The sequence below is a fragment of the Vombatus ursinus genome, unplaced genomic scaffold, assembly GCF_900497805.2.
Source record: "Vombatus ursinus unplaced genomic scaffold, bare-nosed wombat genome assembly UNPS02011334.1, whole genome shotgun sequence".
NCBI lineage: Eukaryota > Metazoa > Chordata > Mammalia > Diprotodontia > Vombatidae > Vombatus > Vombatus ursinus.
In genome coordinates, this window is record NW_020951112.1 from 2,896,713 (window position 1) to 2,919,454 (window position 22,742).

A 22,742-nucleotide genomic window follows, 5' to 3' on the forward strand; every position below is an offset into this window, starting at 1 on the left:
AGTTTGGCTTTTACGAGGAGTTTGTAGAATATGTCTCTATAACACTATGGGAATTCCTTGAGAGTAATGATCCTGTCATTCATTGTATCTGTATTCCCAGGGCCTTGCAGAGTATCTGGTACATAGTAGGTGCTTAATGTGCATGTGTTGAATTATAAGTCAATAATGTTTGTTGATTAACTGTACGGGGCGTTCAGGGAGGACTAGCACCTCGGAAATCCAATTCATGCTGAAGTCAAGATATCACTCCATGATGTCATTGGTTCTCTTCAAAAACAAAGGAACACACTAGCTGTGTGACTCTGGGCAAGTCACTTAACCCCAATTGCCTCACCAAAAGAAAACCTCCCCCCAAAACAAGGGAACAACAACAATGTCTTTTTCAGTTTGGACTATAGATTCCAAGCCAGAGAACTAGCATCTATCTTGTCACCAATGGTAAAGAAAAGAATAAATCTGATCCAAGCAAAAGGCTTTATTCTACCCAGCATGAGTTGTTTTCAAAACGGAAATGTTTCTGGGTGCTGGAGACACACACACACACACACACACACACACACACACACACAATCTCCCTGGAGAGACTGTAAGCTCAAGGCAGGAAAGGGGGCAGGAAACGTTCTCACTTTTGTCTCCAGCACCCAGCATAGTGCTTGGCACATAGCCTCGGAATCCTACCTCAGATGTTTACTGGCTGTGCAAACCTTGCCAAGTCACTTCACTTCTATGTTTGATCTCTGAATTACAGGGCTGGATTCTACAACTCCTGAGGACCTTCTCAGCTCTAGTTATCTGATCCTCTGTTCTGCAATCCATTCCAATGAAGGGAATGACCACACATGTGAGACCTCAGCTGTATCAAAGTATATATTTGTTGTTGCATTTTTGTGACCAACTCAGATAGCTGAAATAAGAAAAAACACTTCCAAAGGCAGATTTCGCACAAAATATAGAGCCAGCTTTCTCACTTGAGCATTAATAAACATTGACAAGGTAGAAAAGTAAGGATTTAAATTTATTATAAACAAATGGAAATGCAGTTTAGTTAATCTTGGGTTCAATCCTTCTCATTTTATAGAGGAAGATAGCAAGTTGGGAAAGGATTTACCAAGAGTCACACGATTACACTGTCCTTAAAAGTTCGTAAAACACCTTATAGGCGTTATCTTCTTTGATTATTTCAGCTACCCAGTGAGATAAACACCATCATTAGCTTGCCCATTTTGTAGATGAGAAAACTGAGACCCACCAAATTTAAGTGACTCATCCAGGGTTAAATAGCTAGTAAATGCCTCAGGTAGGATTTGAACCCTGGTCTTTACAACTCCAAACCTAACACTCTCTCCACTAAGTGATGCTGCATTAAGGGATGGGCCTAGGACTGAAACCCAAGGTGCCTGATTCTGAAAAATTACTTTTTATAATATCAAAATACCCTTGGTAATTCAACTGAATCCACAACCAAGACAATTGGCTACATTGCAACGCTCTGAATTAAACATTTTCATGAGTTCAACAAGCAGAGATTCGAGAGGGTTGAAAGAAAAATAATATTTGTCTGATTCCTGTAACATTTTTTGAAACGGCTAGATACCTTTGGCTCTGTTTACTCTCTATGTGACCTTGGTCAAGTCATCTAATTTGTCTCTTGATTTCCTCATCTATAAAGTGGGGGAAGATGTCTGGGCTCTCCTCCACCTGTAGACCTGAGACGTCTGATTTAAACTTTCAGTCCCAAAAGGACGGGATTCTCCTTCAACAAATATTAACCATAGACACTGAGATGCAAAATTGGCCTCCTCTCCCCTCCTTGAACAGCGAGAACTGAGGGCATGTAGGTACAGACCCAGAGTATTTAGTAGCACAGGATGTAAGATTTTATTTGCTTTCTAATACCTCATGGTTTATGCTTTCTAAAAGGAGAAACAGCAGCATGCTGTAGAGAAAGCTGACCTCTGAATTAGGAAGACCTGGGTTCAAGTTCCACTTCTGAAATTCACTGGCTGGCGGACCCTTGGCAAATTACCTAAGCTCTCAGTTCCCTAGAACATAATATTCTTTACAGAAAGGCCCTAGACGGATCAACTTGCTAGCTCTCTTGCTTTGTCCTATAGAAGTTTCTTCTGTTTTTCTCCATCATTAACTTTCTCTGCACCTTCAAAGTCATAACAAAGGATTTTCATTCCCTATACATCACCCTTCATCTCCCACCTCCACCCCTTTGTCCTGGCTGTCCTTCATGCCTGGAATATTCTTCCTCTTCACGTATTTCTTAGACTCTCCAGCTTCCTTTAAGACTCAGTTCAAAGGCCACTTGGTGTCTATTTTTATATACCTTGTATAAAACTTTTGATGTCCAAGGTGTCTCTCCTATTAGAATATAAGATCCTACAGGGCAAAGACTGTTTTTACTTTTTCTTTCTATGATCAGCACTTAGCATGGTACCTGACACACAGTAGGTGCTTAATAAATGTTAGCTGATTAAGTTCAGAAACACAAGAACTATTTCTTCCCACCATCCAGGTCACACTTTGTCCTCTCCGTGCACTTTCCTTGATAAAGGGAAGAGGAAATGCACGTGTCTAAAGAGAGAGTTTAGAGTGTATTTTTAGAAACCGCAATTTTGTTACTCAGCAAATAATAGCATGGAAAACTGATCCTGATGTGCACATTGGTCCAGGCTAAAAATATCCCATTTTTTTCTAAGTATCCCCCACCCCACTCCCTTCTTGCTAGGCTCCCATCACATGTCTAAAAAAAATCCCAATAAAATAGGAAGAGAGATTCAAATGAAGCCAGTGAAGGATGATTAGTGTTATTTCTAAACCAAAGGGCAAAGTGTCCTGAAACACATGGCATTCACCTTCAAAGTGGGTAGAACATTCATACTGAACTACAAAGCAGACTCCATCCCCTTTTGTCCACAAGATTTCAAAGTTTCTTGGGAGGCTACAGGTTCCAGCACTGTTGGAAGTCCCTGTCCAGGGAGAGGAACTGAAACATCATTTCCTCCAAGGTCAATGCCTCAGAAGATCATGAGGGGGGACAGAGCGTCCCTTTCCAACCCTGACCTTCTCCAGCTCCCTCTATCCTTTTCCCCTTTTTTCTTTCTTTTGAATTGAAAAATCATAAAAAAGCACAAATACCTTAATATACAAAGAAGCAGCAAAAAAAGAGGATTGTAAATGAAACTGTGAATTTCTGTAACTGGAGCTTACTGGCTCTGTGACCCTGGGTGAGTCATTTAATGTTTCTCAGTTTTGGATTTCCCATCTGTAAAATGGGGATAATTATAGCCTAGCCGGGTTGTTGTGAGGTTCAAATAAAATATGTAAAGCGTTGTGCAAATCTCCAAGGACTATATAAATGTTGGCTATTATTATGTAGGATTTTAAAAGAAAAGGTTATTTAAATTTCACACAGTGGTAACAAAATTGCTGTTTCTTTGTGCCCCCTTCTGAAGTGTCAAAAAAGAAAGATAGATAAAGGCGGGTGGGGAGGGGTGGCAACATGGGGGGGGAAGAGGGGGAAGGAGAGGGGAGGGGGAGAGGGAGAGAGAGAGAGAGAGAGAGAGAAAGAGAGAGGGAGGGAGGGAGGGAAAGAGGGGCAGAGAGAGAGCACATTAAACCTTCATTCCTTTCCTCTATCATTACTTCTTTCTTCCAGCTCTCTCTTCACAGCACCTCCTTTTCCTCAAAATGGGGACAGGATATCTGATGTTAAGCCGCGGTGTTGCAGTGAGTTAAGTGGGGAGAATGTACACTGTATTCAGGGGCAGAAGGACTGGTGGTTGAACATTCTCCTGGGCATGGGAACCAAGTGGTTACTGCTTGGCACTGGGAGCCAGGGGTCTACTGAAGATACAGACAGACTTCCATAGCCTTCCCCTTCCCTCTCCTGCCAATTCCCTAGTAGCATTACCAGTCTGGCATGGGGCAGCCTGCTTAGAGTGACAGGACCACTAGCAGGGCAATATGGAAGGAGGATTTGTCCTGAATCCCCGGGGTTGGTCCTCAGCGTAGCCTGTTCGATGACTCCTGTACACTTGTCTTCTCTGATCTCAATCCTAAGAACTCCCTTGGGCAGCATATTGTAAATGGATAAGACACTGGACTTGGAGTCAGGAGAATCTGGGTTCCAACTAAGTGATCACTTAAGTTCACTTATGTCTTGGTTCTCCTCATCTGCAAAATGATGGGGGTGGGGGTGGGGCTCAACAGTCCCTTCCAACTCTGACACAAGAACTCTGTTCCATTACTTGGTCAAGTGTTTCCAGGAACAAGTCATGGTGCTTCAGGCCCTAGACTGGCTGCATGACCTTGGGAAAGTCATTTTTTCTTGGGGTCTTAGCTTCTTCATTTGTACAAAAAGGGCCTGCATTTGGTCATGTCTAAGATGACTTCTAGCTACCTTCCCCCCTAAAAAACCGTGAATCTGACAAGGATAGAAGAAAAGCTCATTATCGAAAGAGGTATAAATTTTGCAGAAATAAAATATAAATAACATAAGCTTACTGTGCCTCAGTTTCTTCATCTGTAAAATGGGAGGGGGGAATTGGAATAGATGGCCTCAAAGGTCTCTGCTAGCATAAATCCATATTGCTCTTCTACTATGATTATAATTATTCGATGATTACTATTTTACTTAAAAGGAAATAAGTAGTGAAAAGTCACAATAGAAGTTGCTGCCGGGGCAGAGGAAGATATCAGTAGAGATGGCTGTTAAGTTGCAGAAGATGACATTCAAGAAGAAGTCTCATTTATATAGACTGAAACAGGAAGAGGATATCAGAGAGAAATGTGCAAATCTTAACTGGAGGAGGTAGTTTGACCTCATTGGTATGATGTTGTGGGATATGACTCATGACTGGAACTCAGCTGTGGAAGAGCCAAAGGGAAGGGAAAAGGGAGTGGCATTGATAAAGAAGTACTCATATGAGAGAGCATTTAGGTGTGTATGCTCAGAGGGAGAAGCACAACAGTTTACAATAGTAGGAGTGTATTATAGACCACCCAGTCAGAAGGAATATACAAATGATGAATTAGGGAAACATCAAAAACCTGGCATGGAAGAATGATATAGTAGCAATGGGAGGCTCCAACTATCTAGATATCTCTCAGAGCTCTCTAATAAAAGCATTACAGATGATGTTCTTGATTTATCTTTATAATAATTTCTTTCTTCCAAAGAAGAGGTAATGAGAGGAAATGTTCTTCTGGACCCAATTTTGATCACTAAGAGGGAACTAATTGCTGAGGTAGAAATGATGGAATTCTTGGGAGGCACTTGATCACAGAGCTCCTGATAGATGAGGAAGCAAAGGTTGGATCCCCTATGATGTTCAGCCTAGATCTGGGGAGAGCAAGTTTAGAAGAAGGCAGGTAGGTGGCACGGTGGATAGGGCCAGTTCTGGAATCAGGAAGACTCATCTTCCTGAGCTCAAATCCAGCCTCAGACATTTATTAGCTGTGTGACCTTGGGCAAGTCACATAACCCTGTTTACCTCAGTTCCTTATCTGTAGAATGATCTGGAGAAGGAAATGGCAAACTACTCCAGTGTCTTTGCCAAGAAAACCCCAAATGGGGTCAGGAAGAGTCAGACACGACTGAAATGTCTGAACAACAATAACCAATCGGAGCTGATGGAAAATATGAGAACTAACATGTGCGAGAAGGCGCAACTTGCTGACTGTCATTTTCCTTCTGGTTTTCTCTGTACCTGAGAGAGGGAAAGGTAGAAAAAAGTGCCTACTGTGTGCCAGCCACTGCTAGGCATGGGGGGCACAAAAACAAAGGATGATCTAATAGTTCTTATGAATAATAGAATCCAATATGATACATTACAATAACATGTAAACTCCTTGAGGATAGAGGCTGTTTTAGTACTGCCTCAGTATCCCTGATGCCTACCACATGGGAGGCACTTAATGAAGGCCTATTCAATCAATAAGAAACTGTTGTTTCATCTCCGAGCCAGATGTTCAGTGTGAATGTTTTACTAAGATCTTACACAGCATGGCACAGTAGACCTCAGGAAGACCTCAGTTCAAATCCTGCTTCAGACACTTACTAGATTAATGGTCCTGGGTAAATTATTTCACCTTCTGAAGCCTCACTGTACTGATTTGAAAAATGGGGTTAATAATGACTTCTACCTTACAGGGCAGTTGTGATGATCAGTGAGATGATGTAAGTAAAGGACTCAACCAACCCCAACATGGTATAAATCACAGGTCTGACCACGTCACTTCCCTACTCAGTAAACTCCATTGGCTTCCTATCAACCCCAGGATCAAATCCTCCATTTGGCATTCAAAGTCCTTCGCAGTCTGGCCCCTTCCTAACTTTCCTCAGCTCCTAATTATAATTCGCCATCTTTTTGCCCTCCGCTGTGACAACGGTCTCCTTGCTGTTCCATGAACAAGACGCTCCACCTCTCAGCTCTGGGAATTTTCTCTGGTCTCCTCCATGCCTAGAAATGCTGTCCCTCCTTATCTCCACCTTCTGGCTTCCATTATTTCCTTTATGTTGAAGTCCCAGCTAAAAAGCATGGAGTCTTTCCCCACTCCTCTTAATTCTAATGCCTTCCTTCTCCCATTTCCTATTTATCCTGTATATAACTTGTTTGCAGATATTTCTTTGCTCTCTGTCTCCTCTGCTAGACTGTAAGCTCCTGGAAGGTAGGGATAATCTTTTACTTTTCTTTGTATCCCCAACATTTAGTAGAGTGCCTGACACATAGTAGGTGTTTAACAACCACTGCTAACAATTACATGGCACCTACTATGTGCCAGGCACTGTGCTGAGTGCTTTACAATGATTATCTCATTTGATCCTCACAATAACCAATATCATCTCACTTTATTCTCACAGCAATGCTGGGGGCTAATAAACGCATACTGACATGACTTTACCACTGTAACTACAAGCTGCTATTATTTTATTAGGAGGAATAGACATTTAGTTTTAATGATAAAAGGAACTTTCGGGGAAAGAGAGTCATCCAACAGTAATAATAACAGAGACCATCTAAAGAGCACTTTAAAGTTTGCAAACCATTTCACAAACATCATCTCATTTTATCTGCACAGCAACCCTGGGAGATAGATGCAATTATTATCCTCATTTTATAGATGAAGAAACTGAGGTGAAGGAGGTCAAGGGACTTGCTCAGGGTCACAAAGCCACTAAGCCTGTGAGTCAATACATGAACTCAGATCTCGCTGTCTAGTTCCAGCACTCTATCCACTGTGCCACCTAGCTGCCTAGAAAATACTATTTCAGTGAGGAAAAAACTCTTTCTCCCAACCTTCTCTGCAATTTTTAGACTTAGAAAGATGCCTGGAACACCCCAAGTTAAATGCTCTGACCAAGGTCACAGTCCCGGGTGCCAGAAATAACACTTGAATCCAGATCTTTCCAGACCAGGGCTGACTTTCACCATCATCGTTGTTATCATCATTGTCCTCATTGTCGTTGTGTTGTGTTTGTCACTGTTATAATTGTTGTTACCGTTGCAGTCATCATCATCGTCGTCATCGTCACCAACATCATCGTTCTTACCAGGTACAATTTTGAGGCTATGAAGAACTCCAGATGAGGAAATCCACTCTACCCAAATAGTTTGGGACCATCCTTGCAATTTAGACTCCTAAGAGAGTAACCTGGGCCATGGAGAAGTGAAATGACTTGCCCAGGGTCACACAGCCCATTCATTTTCAAAGGTGTAACTTAAATGGAAATCTTGCAATTCCCGGTTCCGTTCTCTACCCACTACAATATAATCACCATCACTAACCTTCCAGTAGCAAGTTAGAAAGTCTAAAATAGAACGGATTTAGAATCAGTGCTAGTTTACCTGAGAAGCATGAATTTTAAACTCACTTCAGAAGAAAAATAGATGTATAATGATAATTTGTGGTTTAATGTTAATTACAACTCTGCTAGAACTGGTTATTTACCTTTTTAAACCCCATTGAGCACACTCAGCATTCACAGCCATGTGAAAAAACATTAACATGTTAAGTAGAAACACAAGCTTCTAAGTTGTTCGTCTAGAAGACAATTGTAATTTTGAAGATAAATGAATAAGTCTACATTAATATTGGGGCAGCTAGGTGGCACGGTGAATAGAGCACCAGGCCTGGAGTCAAGAAGACCTGAGTTCAAATCTGGCCTCAGACACTTACTAGATGTATGACCCTGGGCAAGTCACTTAACCCTGTTTGCCTCCATTTCCTCATCTGAAAAATGAGCTGGAGAAGGAAATGGCAAACCACCCTACTTTCTTTGCCAAGAAAGCCCCGAAAGGGGTCATGAAGAGTTGAACATGACTGAAATGACTTAACAACAACAACACATTAATATCGGAGAGCTGGCCTGGCAGCATGACTTGGACCTGGGCTCGTGTCTCATGTATTATATATACTATCTCTGTGACCCTGGGCAAGCAATTACTGCTCTGGTCATCCCCAGGTAGCTCTAAGAATACGACTTAACAGAGAAAGTGCTGGCTGACCTGCAATGACAGAGGGAGTTTCCTCCAATAAAATCAAAGGTCCAGTCCTGTACTACTACAGTACTCTGTACTACAAATTACATTCACGTTTTGCACTTTAACAGTTTGTTTATTGCAATCGTTGAAGATCAAGAGAGAAATGAGACATATTCAACTACTCCCAAACAGGCCTCTGATTCTTTGCTTATGCTGTTGTTTTTGCATGGGACGCCCTCTCACACCCCTTTCCCTGTTGAAGATTACTGAACTGAATTCTTTTCACCCTACTTTAACGTTTAATATTAATGCCATGTGCTAGAGGAAGCCTTCCCTGACTCTCCTTTCCTAAGTGGATAATGACTTTGACTTTCTTGAACTAACAGACTGATGGGCTCACATCTCTCTTGTGCAGTTATCACAGGTTACTGTGGATTGTTTTCATTTGCATTGTGGCTTATTTCCCTTTGTTAGGTTTTAAACTCCAGGAAAGCAGGGACCAGGTCAAAACCCAGAGATGTAACTAAAATGTTTTCTTCTTCTGGGGCAAAAATAGTTGTGGGGCAGAAATGCAAATGACAAGGATGGGAGTAGGTTGAGGAAGAAGTAGAATGCCCCCTCTTTTTCCCTCCATCTTTCATTGGCTGGACCATGACCCTGTTCCCTCTTTCTCTCTCTTTGGGCCACCTGCCCCAACTTCCATGAGGTCAGAGGTTGGCAGCCCACAAGATATAAGGACATTAGTCTCCAAACCTCAGAAGGAAAGAATCATACTTATTTATATAAGTGGCTGGAGCAAAGGCCCAGCTGCCTTGCCTTAGTTATAGTTCTGCCTAAAGTGTATATTTTTCCTCAGTGTCAATTACAGAGCTATATAAACAGTAGGTACTTAATAAATATTTGTTGGAACAGAGTACATTATAAGGATAGCCATACCACAATAATGAGGAAAAACAGAGAGATGGCCCAAATGTGGTACTGGCCTTTATGAAACATTAAAAGACATAGAGGATGGCATTTCTAGAAGGATAAGAACAAGAATTTCATAGGAGGAGAAGGAATGGATAATTGGGATCTCCTTAGTAAAGAGGATACCAACAGGGATAGTATCATATATCAATTAGATGATAACCATACAGAGAAGAACTAGAATCAAGGTGGAAGGCAGAAGGAGGCTGACTCCAACTCGGGAGTAACATAAAGAAAAGCTTCCTTAAAAGACTGAATGCTGAGAGACACAGTAGTCAATGACTGTAGTAATCTACTGTTTGATAAACCCAAAGACCCCAGCTTCTGGGATAAAAGTTCACCATTTAACAAAAACTGCTGGGAAAACTGGAAAATAGTAAGGCAGAAACTAGGCATAGGCCAGCATCTTACACCATATACCAAGACAAAGTCAAAATGGGTACATGATTTGGATATAAAGGCTGATATTATAAATAAACTAGGAGAGCAAGGAATAGTTCACCTGTCAGATATATGGAGGACAGAAGAATTTATGACCAAACAAGAGATAGAGAACATCATGAAATGCAAAATGGATAACTGATTACATTAAATTGAAAAGTTTTTGTACACACAAAGCCACTGCAACCAAGGTTAGAAGGGAAGCAGAAAACTGAGAAGCAATTTTTACAACCAGTGTCTCTGATAAAGGCCTCATTTCTAAAATATGTAGAGAACTCAATCAAATTTATAAGAATACAAGTCATTCCCCAAGTGATAAATGGTCAAAGGATATGAAAAGGCAATTTTCAGATGAAGAAATGAAAGCTATCTATAGTCAAATGAAAAAAAAATGCTCTAAATCGCTATTGATTAGAGAAATGCAAATCAAAACAATTCTGAGGTACCACATCACACCTATTAGATTGGCCAAGATGACAAAACAAGAAAATGATAAATGATGGAGAAAATATGGAAAAATTGGAACACTAACGTGTTGTTGGTGGAGTAGTGAACTGATCCAACCATTCTGGAGAGTCAATTCGGAACTATGCTCAAAGGGTCATAAAACTACGCATACCTTTTGATCCAGCAACACCACTTCTATGTCTGTATCCCAAAGAGATGTAGGAAAAGAACCCACATGCACAAAAATATTTATAGCAGCTCTTTTTGTGGTGGCAAAGAATTGGAAATTGAGGGGATGCCCATCAATTGGGGAATGGCTGAACAAGTTGTGGTATATGAATGTAATGGAATTCTATTGTTCTAAAATAAATGATGAGCAGGTGGATTTCAGAAAACTCTTGGAAAGATTTTAATGAACTGATGCTGAGTGAAGTGAGCAGAACCAGAAGAACCCTGTAACACAGTAACAGCCACATTGTGTGATGACTAACTTTGATAGACTTAGTTCTTCTCAGTAATGCAAGGATCTAAGACAACTCCAAAAGACTCATGATGAAAAATAGCTATCCATGTCTGGAAAAAGAACTATGGAGTCTGAATGCAAATCAAAGCTGACTATTTTCTCTCTCTTTTTGGGGGGGGGGAGTTCTTCTTTCTTGTGGTTTCCCCCATTGGTTCTAATTCTACTTTACAACATGACTAATGTGAAAATATGTCTAATATGAATGTAAAAATAGAACCTATATCAGATTGCACGCTGTCTTGGGGAGGAAGAAAGAGGGGGAGAAAATTTGGAACTCAAAAGTTTATGGAAGTGAATGTTGAAAACTAAAAACAAATTAATTAAAAAAAACTAAGTGCTAATTAAAACCACAATGGTCTCCTTTGTGAAGTAATGAGCTCAGTATCTATGGATATATTCAAACCAGGGGTCAGATGACCATCTTTCAAGGGTGTTACAAAGATAATTATTGTACTGGATGTTTCTCTGTGGCCTCTTTTCATCTCCAAGATGCCATTCTTTTTACCATATCATTCTTCCTAGTTCTTCTGTGCTCAACATAAAAATTTACACAGGGAATCTTAATTTGGGGTCTCTGAACTTGTTTATGTAAAAATATGATAACCATTTTAATATAATTATTTCCCCTTACATTATTCTGTGTTTTATGCATTTAAAAACATAATTCTGAGGAGGGGTCCAATGTCAAAGGGATTGATAACACATAAGAACCCCTATTTTACATACCGAAGATGATTAATATGTTTCGTGAAGTGAGTAGAATATTCTATAACTAAATATTTAAATGTTTTAATGAACCTAGAAAACTTTAATAGAGAATAATTCTGAGTTTTCTATTGTAATTTGGAATTTAGCTAACATTTATTTATGGGCCGTATAGATGTACTTCCATAAAGAGTCCACTTAATATATTGGGTTTAATTGTCTCTCTTGATTCGAGCACAGTAAATTGGATCAGATAATTCTGCCCTTAAAATAGGTGTTGGGGGGTAAGTAGGATAACTCAAGTGGGGGCAACCAGGGATTTGTTCCAGGGCATGAAACTGTAAAAGACACTAATCATGCTTATTCTGCAACATAGAAGCTATTAACCTAAGCACAAAATAATTAGCTCTAGGCAGTGGTTTCTTCCCTTGAGGCTATACCTCAGCTGCCCGTCCTTGTCCTTGCTCTTCTCCTCTTATTCTCTCCCTCACCCCCAGAGGTATCCCAGAGGATTATCTATCTCTCTTTTTCTCCAACAAATAAATTTGTTTTAGTAAGTTGATTAAAAGACATCATTCATGTTGCTAGACTAAAGCAAGTTATTTTTGTTTTTTGTTTTGCTGCTTTTACCCAGGGCCACAATTATTAGTTATGACTCTAGATGGGTGTGGAATTATCTCACTTGTTTCTAAAGCAGCCAAAGTAATCAAATGATAGACAAACTCTCTCCCTCTTTTGCATTGTGGGATATGACAGGCCTGTGAGTCTTTCTGAAGTGTAGAAGAAAATATCTACCATGCTTTCCATTTATACTTTTGCCACTAGAGGAAGATTTATTTTGTTTTTATGCAACATACTGACACAGTCTGTATATACGGGGCTAAAGGACATTAAAGCCTTCATTTCAAGCTTCTCTGAAACATCTATCCAAGCCCCAATTCAAAGTGAGCATGACATTCAGTTGACCATTCACCAAGACAATGGAGGGCAAAGGAACATGCCAGATTCACAAAGAAGTACATTCTGAATGAAAGCGTAGCATTATGGAAGATCAGCACCATGGCACTGCATACAGCTGATATGGTAGCCTCCCACTGGTATTTTCCATGCATTACCTGGATGGAGAATTTTGGTTCTCCCATTAGCGACTCCAGATGAGGATGCCTCCATTTTTATTGACCTTCGGACAGGTGGGAGTGAAGAATGCCTAACCACAAGTGGTCGATGGGAGGCTGGACGGCTGGCCACACTTCGCCTTTGATGGATTTGCAAATGCTTTTCAGCCCCATGAAGAGATAAACTTAAACCTGGAATGAGAAACAGCACCATTCTATTGCAGAGGTCAGTTTGAGATGTCTAAAAGGCAAATTGGTTTAGTTTAAGTTGGTAGCTGGTACAAGTAAATTAATGTCATCAAGTCAAAAGACAAACAAATGCACAATCCTTTCAAACTATTAAAGGATGCTAGACATATCAAAATTTGCATACAAGAGAATTTTCATGGCATCAGTTTTGTGAATGACAAACCCAGATTGAGTTGAGTTTTGTAGATTCTCTCTCTCTCTCTCTCTCGGTCTCTCTCTCTCTCTCTCTCTCTCTCTCTCTCTCTCACACACACACACACACACACACACAGACACACACACACATACAAACACACACATTTATAGAGACACAGATAAATTTACTTTTATTCTGAACAACAAGCACAAAATAAAATGAGCATTTCCATATAAAGAGAGGTATAGAAAAAGTAGGGTAGAGCTCCGAATCTATGATGTACAGCTCAATTTTCCTTTTAAATATATAGTAAATGCAATATGTAGCTTTCAAAGTCTTTATGCTTGTCAATAGATACATATTTACATTCATTCACCTACCTATCCATCTACTCATCTATATGTCTTTCTCTCTGTCCATATATTCATTCATCCATCTCCTTCCTAATCCATTCATCTACCCACCCACCTATCCATCTACTCCTCTACCCACCTATCAATCCATTCTTCCATCCATCTATCTATCCATGTATTTTTCTACCTACTGAAAAACAAGGTGACCCAATGGATAGGTCAGCTTTGGTGTCAGAAAGGTCCATGTTACCATCCTACCTCTGACACAAACTCATCATGTGACCCTGGGCAAGTCATTGAACCTCTCAATGACCCTCTCAGGAAACTCTCTAAAACTCTAAGTTACAAATAAGTGGCTTTTCTGCACTGGTGTACAGTATTTTCAAAATGAGAATTCCCTACAGTCAATGTCTAGACCAAAAAAAACCACCCCAAACCCAAACTAGAACCATTCCTATTTCCATCTTCAACAATAGCTGATATTGGCTTACGTAGTACTTTGTGCATGGAACTGATCTGGCATTTGAGAAGCAGGGTTCAAACATTGTCTCTCTCCCTTAGGAGTTATATGACTTTGGAGAAATCACTAATCTCCCTGGGCCCTGGTTCCCTCATTTGTGAAATGAGGTGGTTGGATTATATACACTCTGAGGTTCCTTTAAGCCCTTGGTTTATGATCCTATGATCTGACTTGAATCTCATAACAAACCTGTGGGGTGTTATTCCATCCATTTTACAGATGAAGAAAACTGAGGCAGGGAGATCATACAATGATAGCTTTAGAGTTGAAAAGACCCTCAGAGGCCATCTAGTCTAATTTCACAAATAAGGAAATCAGAGCCTAGGGAGTTTAAGTGACTTACCCAAAGTTACAAAGATAATAAATGTCAGAGATAGGTTTAGAACTCAGATCTTCTGACTCTCGAGGCAGTATACTTTCCACTCTCTTTTTCCAGTCTCTCATCTTGTTTCTGGCAAGGTATTTATTTATCTCTACATATCTGTCTGCTTATCTTTATATCGACCCACCTATATGTCCAGTTTTGAATACATTGTGCTTGTTGTTTTAAATACTAACTAAACTTTAAGATCTCCAGGTCCCGCCCACCATTCGGGAAAAACCTAAAAGGAAATGGGTAGATGTAACTCTTCCTTACCATCTCATGGATGAACTTAGATGACCTTTGAAAACTGGAGAACATGGGTGTAGATTCCAGAACCCCCTCAAGACAACATATCCCTCTGAAAGCTAAGTGGGCACACTAGATCTTGCTAACTCATGGGGATCTTACACTTTTATTAGTATGTTGTAGTTGTGCATACTGGCACATCTTCCTCCCTCCCTCCCTCCCTCCCTCCAGTGCAATAAAAAATGACAACTATGAGGAATTCAAACACTGAAGATATGTATGAACCGATATATACAGTAAAATGCAAAGAACCAAGGAAACTATATATATATATGCATATATATGTATATATATATGCATATATATATATAGTAATTACAAAAATGTGTGAATGAAAAAAAACTTATTAAGGCCCTACTATGTGCCAGGTATTGTCCTAATCACCAGAGATAGAAAGGCACAATGAGACAGTCCCTGACCCCAAGGAGTTTACACAAGGATAGGGGGAGACAATACATGTATCAGAGAATAGTTAGAAAAGAACCATGTGGAATGAGAGTAAAGCCGTGGGTTTGGGTGGGGTAGGGGACAGATGTAGTAGGAATCAGAGCAAATGGCCAGACACCAAGAGTGGGTGGCTACATGGAACGTGTGGAATGGTCAGCAACATATGGTTGGTTTGTTGACTTTATACTTATTGACTCACGAAAGAAGAAATGTGAGAAGACACCCTCCCCTCTCCTTCATTGGGATGGGGGCTTAAAGATATGGCACCCTGCATTGTAAGATTGGACCTTTTTTGCTATGTTTGTTGGTTGAACTGAACTGCTTCCCTCTTCCCCCCACCCTTCAATTCTTTGTTATGAAGCATGGGATGCAGAGGGAGCTGGGATATATTGAGTGACAGAAAAGGAAAATAGCAATAAAGATTTTAAAAACAGAAATGTGAGTTCTTACTGTGATTATCACTGTAGTAAAGTCCCATTAAATGTCTGGTCCAATAACAATTCCTCAGCAAATAAAACAATAATCCTGTTCATAAAACTGACTCTCAGTTCTTTTATGGCAGAAAAGATGATTGCAGTCTGTCCATCTGCCCATCCATTGAATCAGCTTTTGTTGTATACCTACTATGTGCTAGGCAATGGTAATACAGACAAAAACAAAATACGTCCTGCCCTCAAGGAGTTTGTGTTGTATTAGCAGAAACAACACTTATGCTCATAAGTAAATCCAAAGATTGACAAGTAAATACAAAGTCATTTCTGGAGAGGGCACCACAAACTGAGGGAGAGGGTGGGAATCAAGAAAGGCCCCAGATAGGAGGAATCACTTGAACTGAGTTTTGGGTAAAGACGGGGATTCTAAAAAGAAGAGGTGAGGGAGTAAATTTTTTGGGCTAGGTAATTGGGGTTGAGTGACTTACCTAGCGTCACACAGCTAGTAAGTGTCAAGTGTCTGAGGCTGGATTTGAACTCAGGTCCTCTGGACTCCAGGGCCGGTGCTCTTTGCACTGCACCACCTAGCGGCTCCTGGGAGTATATTTTAAGTGTAAGGATATTCTGAATAAAGGTGGGGAGACAGGAGAAGCAGCATAGGGGACAAAGAAGAGTAGGCAGTCAAGTCTGGTTGGAATGTGCTTGAGAAAGGGAATAATATGTAATAAATCTAGAAATGTAGGCTGGCGCCAAATTATGAAGGACTTGAAGTACCCAACAGAAGAGTTAGTGTTTAATTCATCCATCAATTAATTAATTAACAAATATTTATTTAGGACCTACTATGTAATGGGCGCTGGGGACGCAAGTACAAAAAATGAAACAACTCTCTCTCAAGAGACTTAGACTCTAATGGAGGGCTGGACACTAGCTCTAAAATATATACAGTGTAACTAGAAAGTAAATAAATGTAAAGGCTTTAAATACAATGAAGCTTATGATGGAGGGCATGAGTAATTGGAGGAATCAGGAAACACTTCATACAGAAGCTGGTGCTTGAGCAGTCTTGAAGGCTTTAGAAGGCAGAGAGGTAAAGGCATATGGGATAGTGGCTAGCTACAAAGGCATGGGGATGAGAGATGGGGACAAAAAGAGAAAGCCAGTTCATCTGCGTTGCTGAGGAACAGGCGGTAATGTCCAATGATCCCAATGAGGTAAGAGTTGTGTATGACTTCAAGAGCTAAACACAGCTGTTAATAGTTTATCCTAGAGGCAATAGGGAGTCACTCGGGCTTCTTGAGGAGGGGAGCCATGTCACAGTTGGCCTTTTGAGATACCCATTTCTACTAAAGAATGCATAGAAATAGCCTAATTAGCTCACGGAGCATCAATATTTCTTCCAAAGAAAAATGTCCTATTTTTAATGTCAAAGCATTAAACCAGAAACTCCAAGAGTCTTACCAACAGAAACATTTTGAAGTCCCAAATGTGTGTTCATATCTTTTAACTTTAGAAAAGAGGAAGTTTAAATGTAGACACTAATATAAGGAACATATGAAAGCTATAAATTTGCCTGTGAATGGGGTGGGAGGGGAGGCAGGTATGAAGATGCATTTTCTTTCCCAGCAAAGACAGGTTTGCTTGGATGTCTTGTGAGCTTAAGTTCTCTCTCCCTGCCCCCTCCTCTTCTTTGGTTTCTAATTATTCACTGGAAATGCTATGTGAATTACAAGAGGATTTATGTCAGTAGGAATAGAATTTGATGCATTTCGTTAAAATATACAAACCTGCTCCCCAACTAATGCTTCTATTATTAAAGTGCAGGCCAAACATTCTATGAAGAAAAACATACCTCACACTGGGAAGCTTCCATTTTTTAACCTTTGGCCAGCCCACCCTATTTACCCTGGCTTAGCCATCTTGTACATGAAACTTTTTCTGATCTTCCCAAAGGCTTGGGCCTTCTCCTACAAAATCACCTTGTACCTGTCTTCTTGTTTAGTTGTTTTCAGTCATGATCCATTTTTAGGGGTTTTCTTGGCAAAGACACGGAAGTGGTTTGCCATTTCCTTCTCCAGCTCATTTTACAGATGAGGAAACTGAGGCAAACAGAGTAAAGTGACTTGCCCAGGGTCATACAGCTAGTAAGTGTCTGAGGCTGGATTTGAACTCATGTCTTCTTGACTCCAAGCCCAGTGCTCTATCCATTGCACCCCCTAGCTGCCCTCTTTATCTTATTTATACATACATGTGTATACACACACACACACACACACACACAAACACACACACACATGCACAAGCTGTCTTCCCTGCTAGAATGTTCGTGCCTTGAGAACAAGAACTGTTTCACTCTTGTCTTTGCATATCCAATATTTAGTATAACACCTACATAGTAGGTAGGGTACACAGTAGGTATATATACTAGGTGCTTATTAAGTACACAGTAGGTGCTTAATAAATGCTTATTGGCTGACTGATTAGTGTTTGTGCAGGGGGACTATCCTGTCACTGTTGGGAGGATAGGCAAGTCATACACTTCTTTGTCCCTCAACAGCTATATCTTGGAGAGATATTGAAAATAGATAATGAAATGGACAGCAGGACTTTTAATGACGCAAAGCTTCTTTCTGAAACAAAAGTCATTTAAAAAAACAAATATCGATATTTTTTATTTTTACATTTTCTATATGTCCCAACATATCTTCTTCCTCCTCTCCCAAGAACTATCCTCTATGATAATGAATAAAGGGGAGGTGGTGGAGAATGAGCTAAACTAACCAATACATTGAAAAAAATCAGGCATTGTATGTCTTTAGCATTTATACAGCCCTTTATGTAAATTATCATGTTTGTTCCTCCCTGCAAGGTAGGTGCTGTTCTTATCACCAATTTTTTTCATTAATAAATTTATTTATTTTTAGTTTTCAACATTTACTTCCACAAGATGAGTTCCAAATTTTCACCCCATCTCACCCCTCCCCCCACCCCAAGATGGCATGCATTCTGAATACCCCTTCCCCTAGTCTGCCTTCCCTTCTGTCTTTCCCCCGCTTCTCTTGTCCCCTTCCCCTTCTATTTTCCTGTATGGCATGATAGATTTCTGTACCCCATTTCCTGTATTTCTTATTTCCCAGTTGCATGTGAAAACATTTTTTTTAAATGTGTATTTTTAAAACTTTGGGTTCCTCATTTTTTCCCTTCCTCCCTCCCCACCCACCCTCATTGATAAGGCAAACAACTCAATATAGGTTATATATGTGCAGTTATGCAAAACACTTCCATAATAGACATGCTGTGAAAAACTAACTCTATTTCCCTTAATCCTATCCTGCCCCCCCCCATTTATTCTATTCTTTCTTTTGACCCGGTCCTTCCTCAAAAGTATTTGCTTCTGATTAGTCCCTTTCCCAATTTGCCCCCCTCTCTATCATTCCCCTACTCTCTTGTCCCCTTCCCCCCTATTTTCCTGTAGGGTAAGACAGATTTCCACACCCAATTGAGTGTATATGTTATTCTCTCCTTAAGTCAAATCCTATGAGCATAAAATTCACTCATTCCCTCTTACCTTCCCCTGTTTCCCCTCCACTGTAACAGCCTTTTCTTTTCTGGTTTTTTTTTTTTTGTGGGATAATTTACCCCATTCTACTTCTCCCTTTCTCCTTCTCCCAGTATAATCCTCTCTCACCCCTTAATTTTATTTTCCAGATATGACCCCTTCATCTTCAATTTACCCTATGCCCTCTATCTATCTATATATACATACATATAATTCTTTCCCTCCAACTACCCTACTACTGACAAAGGTCTCATGAATTACAAATATCATCCTTCCATGCAGGAATGTAAACAGTTCGACCTTAATAAGTCTCTTATGATTTTCTATTTCCTGTTTACCTCTTCATGTTCCACTTGGGTCTTGTATTTGAAGGTCAGATTTTCTATTCAGCTCTGGTCTTTTCCTCAAGAATGCTTGAAAGTGCTCTATTTCACTGAATGACCATTTTTTCCCCTGAAGGATTATACTTAGTTTTGCTGGGTACGTGATTCTTGGTTGTAATCCTGTTTCCTTTGCCCTCCGGAATATTATATTCCGTGCCCTGTGGTCCCTTAATGTAAAAGCTGCTAAATCTTGTGTTATCCTGATTATATTTCCACAATACTTGAATTATTTCTTTCTGGCTGCTTGTAATATTTTCTCCTTGACCTGAGAACTCTGGAATTTGGCTACAATATTCCTAGGAGTTTTCCTTTGGGGATCTCTTTCAGGAGGAGATTGGTGGATTCTTTCAATCTCTATTTTGCCCTCTGGTTCTAAAATATCAGGGCAGTTTTCCTTGATCATTTCTTGAAAGATGATGTCTAGGCTTTTTTTTTTTTGATTATGGCTTTCAGATAGTCCAATAATTTTTAAATTCTCTCTCCTAGATCTATTTTCCAGGTCAGTTGTTTTTCCAATGAGATATTTCACATTGTTTTCTAATTTTTCATTCTTCTGGATTTGTTTTACAGTGTCTTGATTTCTCATAAAGTCACTAGCTTCCAATTGCTCTATTCTAATTTTTAAGGAAGTATTTTCTTCAGTAATCTTTTGGACTTCCTTTTCCACTTGGCCAATTTTGCATTTTAGGGCATTCTTCTCCTCATTGGCTTTTTGGACCTCTTTTGCCATTTGGGTTAGACTATTTTTTAAGGTGTTATTTTCTTCCGTATTTTTTTGGGTCTCCTTTAGCAAGCTGTTGACTTGTTTTTCATGATTTTCTTGTGTCACTCTCATTTATCTTCTCATTTTTTCCTCTACTTCTCTTACTTGCTTCTCAAAATCCCCTTTGAGCTCTTCCAAGGCCTGAGACTGATTCATATTTTTCTTGGAGGCTTTGGATATAGGAGCTTTGACTTTGTTGTCTTTTTCTGGTTGTATGTTTTGATCTTCTTTGTCACCAAAGTCAGATAATATAGTCTGACTCTTTTTGCACTGCTTAGTCATGATTCTGGCCAATCACTTGAGTTTTAAACTCTTTGTTAAGGTAAGAGTCTGCTTCCAATGTGGAGAATGTACTGTCCCAAGCTTCAGGGGTTTGTACAACTGTTTTCAGAGATACTTCTAGGAACCTGTAAATTTTCACTTCTTCCAAGGTGGTATGATAAGGGGCGAGGTGTTTCCTCTCCACTGCCACAACAAGCTCCACCAAGCCACCACTCCTCCTTGCCCCAGGACCACCCCTCAGAATTGTGACCCAGATTCAAGCACAGGAAAAGCAAGAGATTCCTGCCTCAGCACTGGCAAAGAGATCCCTGCAATCCCCCTCTGATCAGTCACTCTATTCTCCCTCAGTCTGTGAGACAGAAGCTCAGGAGGCAGTCGGGACCCGAGCTCAGGACTTGCGGCTGAAACTTAGCTTCTCTCTCTCATCACAGTCACAGACTTCTCTCACTGACCTTCTAAGTTGTCTTTGGCATTCATGAGTTGAGAAGTCTGGAAACCACCACAGCTGCCTGCAATTCAGTCCTCTGAGTCCTGCTCCAGGGTCACTGTGGACTATGTGCCCATGCCAAACTGCACTCCTCTCTCTGCCCAGCGAGACATACCTTTCCAATCAACCATCCATGCTGTCTTTGGCTGGAAATTTGTTTCACTCTGTCTTTTTGTGGGTTCTGCTGCTTTAAAATTTGTTTAGAGCCATTTTTTACAGGTATTTGAAGGGATGTGGGGGAGAGCTCAAGCAACTCACTGCTTTCCCTCTGCCATCTTGGCTCCACCTCATCACCATTTTTAAGATAAGGAAACAGTGTGATTAAAGTGAAATGACTTGCCCAGGATCACATAACTCATTAGAGGAGAAATATGAACTCAGGTCTTCTGACTCCAAGTCCAGCACTCTCTCCACTGTGCCTCCTAGCTGCCAGATGGCTATTAAGCATGCAATATCAGTCTACACACAGTTATGGTTGCAGGTGGCCCAAAAACAATGGAGAGGATGTGGTTTTCCCCTTTTGTTGTGATTCTTCTTTTACAACATGACTAATGTGGAAATATGTTTAATATGATTGTACATGTATAGTCTGTATCAGATTGTTTGCCATCTTGGGGTGAGTGGAGGAGAGGGAGGGAGGAAAAAAATTAGAACTCAAAATCTTATAAAAGAGAATGTTGAAAACTAAAAAAAAAAAAAACAACAAAAAAACCCCCCACCAATTACCGTCAAGAAATTACACATAACAACATGGATAAAAGACATTATCATAGAAATGTATGACTACAAAAGTGGGCAGGCTAGTCATCTAGTGTAGGGGAGGCCAATGGAGAGCCCATACTCTCCAGGATTTATCCACAAATCTGGAGGAAGGAATGCAGAACATCAGGTGGGAGCCCAATCTCAGTGGGGAGAAGGTACAGGAGAGCACTGACGTAGACAAAGAAGGGGAGAACATATAGACAGCCTATGATCTGCACCTTCGGAGAGAGAAGCCAAATCGATGTGATCCTAGATCCATCAAAAGGAATTACGTTTTTCTTGTTTAATTCATACACTTTTTTCCAGCCCAGGAAGCCTGTTTTCTAGCTTTGTTCTTCCATCTATTTTCTGCCACTGGGCAGCCGGAGACTAAAGATAAGGCAGGCTGTGCATCCGCTTCACTGACAGATGAATCTTCCTAGCCTCTGTGGCTGCAGATGTGGTGCCTAAAATTGTCCTGCTGAGACCTCACATTCCTTTCCACCAATTGGGCCCTGAATAGCAGAGCCAGTAACCATCCCTTTCCTCAACAGGCCTTCTGGTTCCCCAGGGTCTCAGCGTGAGCTTTACCAGCACTTTTTCTGATACAGTGCCTTGAGTATCCAGTTCCCCTCTTTTGCACACAAAAGGGCCTCCCTTGATGCTCATTTTCCCATTGCAGGTTCAAAGCAAACTAACAAAACTCCTATTTTATCCATTACTTCTAAAAATTACTATTTGAAATGAGAAACAGGAAGCATGAATATACTTCAGTTTTCTCATGGCCTTCAAGGTCCCTTCCAGTCCTAAATCCAGATGCTTTGATTGAATGAGTCACTAATAACTTATCTTGAATTCTCTGAAAGCAGGGACTGGTTTCCTTTTTTGCCTAAATCTGTGATCAAAATGACTCTGGAGAAGACAGTGAGGCTGGTGACTTTGCACAGCTCTGCCTCACTTAAATCCAATTCACTTGCAAGTGAAGATATCACCTGCATGATACCACTGGTCCTCTATGAGAAGGAA

The 22,742-nt window shown here is 40.4% G+C and overlaps 1 protein-coding gene across 1 annotated transcript in view; it reads right to left on the reverse strand.

Moving 5' to 3' along the window:
* Positions 1 to 22,742, reverse strand: part of ANO4 (anoctamin 4) — a 416,340-nt gene that overhangs the window by 187,017 nt on the left and 206,581 nt on the right. The window contains exon 4 of the mRNA XM_027855801.1: positions 12,696 to 12,887. Within this exon, the coding sequence (XP_027711602.1) occupies positions 12,696 to 12,887 (192 nt within the window). The remainder of the gene's footprint in view (positions 1 to 12,695; positions 12,888 to 22,742) is intronic.